Source organism: Cariama cristata, unplaced genomic scaffold (genome assembly GCF_000690535.1).
Source record: "Cariama cristata isolate BGI_N322 unplaced genomic scaffold, ASM69053v1 scaffold410, whole genome shotgun sequence".
Lineage (NCBI taxonomy): Eukaryota > Metazoa > Chordata > Aves > Cariamiformes > Cariamidae > Cariama > Cariama cristata.
In genome coordinates this window covers 69,955-72,963 of record NW_009595059.1, presented here as the reverse complement: position 1 = coordinate 72,963, position 3,009 = coordinate 69,955, and the positions used below count along the sequence as shown (strand labels likewise).

The following is a 3,009-nucleotide window of genomic DNA, read 5'->3' as shown; positions in this document are numbered from 1 at the left end:
TGCAATTCAGAGATATTACATAGCTGCTCACCCTTGCAAATTAAAATTCAGATCTTGTGCTGTCGACAGTGACGTTCCTATTCTATCTTATTTCTACAACTCAAAAGGGGAGTTTCAGACGAAGAAATTTTTCTCATTAGGGCCCAGAATAAAACTTTTTTTTAGATGGCTGCATGAAAGATCTGCAGCGTTTATATAGTTTTGTAACAAAGGAAAAAGTATTTTAAAAGACAAAGTACTACAGAAATGATCAACACAAATATCAAGTACAAGTTTAACGTTATCCAGAGCACATGTAATGAATTTCCAAGTTGGAATAAACAAACCGAGCAATCATCTGTGCAGAGGCATTGGCTTATTCTGCTATTTTCTTTCTCCTCCTGAGTTTTGTGATCTCCAGTGAGGGCGAAGTGTTAAGAAGTAGATCCAGTTTGCAAAGCAAAAGCATCCAGTGTTAGCACGGACGTTATACTCAGCAGCACAAAATCCGCACCTTCATAAAGTTTCACTCTCCTAGCATTCCAATCCAATTTCTGATTATACATATGTCAATCACTTCGTTGATAATTATAGGATGATGAAAACTGATATAAATCATTGGGAGTTGACAATATATATACTTTTATATATTCCTATTTAGAGTCCATCGTAGAAAAGTTCATATTCAAATTACCAAGTACACACAGGAGAAAAAAAAACCTTCAAAATGACACTGCTGTTTCTGGAAACGACAAACAATGATTTATATGCAAATGGTGTTTTCAAATGACCTTTTCCCAGCAATTTTTCCCACCCTCCCTCCCACACCCTGTTCCCCACCGGTGTTTCTTCAGATCCTTTTTTTATCATACATCAGTTTTTCCTAGAGTTAATTATCTGCTGTGCAAGTACATAACCGAAGACAGAAAGGAACTGTTGAAGTCTTCACCCCAAGAAGGAATCGTGCTGCAGTCATGTTCAGTGACATCTTTGCAGTGCTCCAAGTCCCCTGGATCCCTGGTGTCTGCTTCAGCACTCTCCTACTTTCAGATAAAGGTGGAATACTGAGGTATATAAGTTCCGTGGAAAGTTTTAAGAAATACATCAGTAATTCAATCAAAACTTTGCCCAACGTCTGTGACTCAAACCAGCATCTTGCTTGTAAGTCCTTCTACTGCTGCAGATTAAGTGTGAATTTCCACTGTTGTGACAAAGAAGGACTGCAGATCTCGACGGTGAGACCACCATTTTTGGCATTTCGGCTGTCTAGACAGAGGTTGCTGCCAACGTGCCTCAGTTTAGAATTGCTTTCAATTTGCTCCCATTTCTGGAAGAGAAAATACAGTTAATTATTGAGCTGGAAAAGCAGGAAAAGGACGAGTTCTACATCCTGTCCTTTGAAGTCTTCATAAGCTTCACTGGCTCATGCCTGGGAAAGCTGGGAAAACTGCAATAATAGTACACCGTTTAGGTGATCCTTGAATAAGAGTATGTAAATTTTGGCCAGCCTTGCCAAAACAACTGTTCATTCAGCTAACACACTGCAACAGATACAGAATACACCAAATCATTTTCCTGTTCTTCAGCACTTGTGAAATACGCTGTCACACCATGTTACCTGTCTGAAACCTTTGGTCTGAAGAAAAAAATAAAAATCACAAAAGCCATCCACGTAACACTACAATTCTGAACACAGAGAAGCAAGAAGCACAATCACTAAAGACAGCTTCACAGAAATCCAGAAATCTGTCAGACACCTTTCAATTACATAGAAGACCACCAGTCAATCTGTGCTGTCAGAAGCTCTTTGCCCAAGGTGATGCCAAGGATACAGTAAATCCCAAATACAGGATGTTAAAAAGAAAAAAAAAAGTTTTTTATGGTGTATTTCTAACATATTGTGCCTTTAAACCTTATCAAGTAAATCTTGCTTCCTTAGTTTCCTTTTCTGAAAAGTGGCAAGAATATTCTTGCTTCATCAAGGAATAGCATTTCAGTTATCTGTCTGCAAAAATTGAGATACAGCAGCAAGGAAGCTGGCAGACAATCAGAACCGATGACTTAGCAGAAAGAATGAATTGTTATAGGACTAGATCAAAAAGATGGTATGACTCTGCAAACGTGATTTTTCTCAGGCATAGGAAATAGATGAAGTTACAATGGTGTATTAATAAAAATGAATTGAAGGAGTCTAGTGCTGTTATAAACAGGTCACAGCTGAAAAGAAGAAAGGAAAGTCAAACCACGCTCTTCTGAGACACAGGCGACAATCTTCAAACTTCAATGAATAAGACCTTTCAAAAATACATTGTGGAATATATATTCTATTTCAGAAAACAGACGTGACAGTTGAAGACTGTTACACATCAATGCTGTTGGGTGAAACCTTTACGTAAGGCCACTGCTGGGATAAAACCTCTCTACGTTCATAAAAGATTGTCAGTGGCCTATGAAAAGAGAAGCTCAGTACACGAGCTTTTCTGCCCAGATGTCATACATCCTAAATTTACACACACAAACAACAGCCAGACAGAGCAAAGAGTAGACCGGACAGAAGAGATGATTACCAGTGCACGTTCTTGCATCCTCATTCACAACCCTTGTTTTCCCCACTGTTTGCAGAGTGCATTCACGACATACTAACCTGTCTGCTGTCGTTCTCCCTACAGCCCTGAAGTTTTATTAATGAACCAGGTGCTCTGTCCACAACAGTAAGGCACAAATCCATATGTTTCACCGACTTGTCCTTTGTTAAGGCCCATTCCTAGAAAAAGGAAGAGAAAAAAAGTGTCCAACATTGTGTATACTAACATATTGTGTATACTAACATATGCAGGTTAAAATCCTGTAAATAGCGACGTATGAGCATTAGAACAGTTCATTGCTTCCCATAGAGCAGGAGAGGGGAAAAAAAAAGGTCTTTTTCAAACACAGTTAATTCCAATTGCTTCAGGATCCCCAAGGCAGCTCAGGGCTGGGCTGGCTGTTTGCTTCCCTCTTCTGGCTTTGCACAAGTACAGCCGGCAGCCA

The 3,009-nt window shown here is 39.3% G+C and overlaps 1 protein-coding gene across 1 annotated transcript in view; it reads right to left on the bottom strand.

Annotated features, from left to right (window-relative positions):
* Nucleotides 1-650: 650 nt before the first annotated feature.
* The window catches only part of GALNT2 (polypeptide N-acetylgalactosaminyltransferase 2), a 42,295-nt gene continuing 39,936 nt past the window's right edge, over nucleotides 651-3,009 (bottom strand). Inside the window, exons 14-15 of the mRNA XM_009700295.1 lie at nucleotides 2,624-2,743; nucleotides 651-1,306 (exon numbers count right to left, since the gene is read on the bottom strand). Coding sequence (XP_009698597.1) covers nucleotides 1,151-1,306; nucleotides 2,624-2,743 — 276 coding nt within the window. The 3' untranslated portion in view covers nucleotides 651-1,150. The remainder of the gene's footprint in view (nucleotides 1,307-2,623; nucleotides 2,744-3,009) is intronic.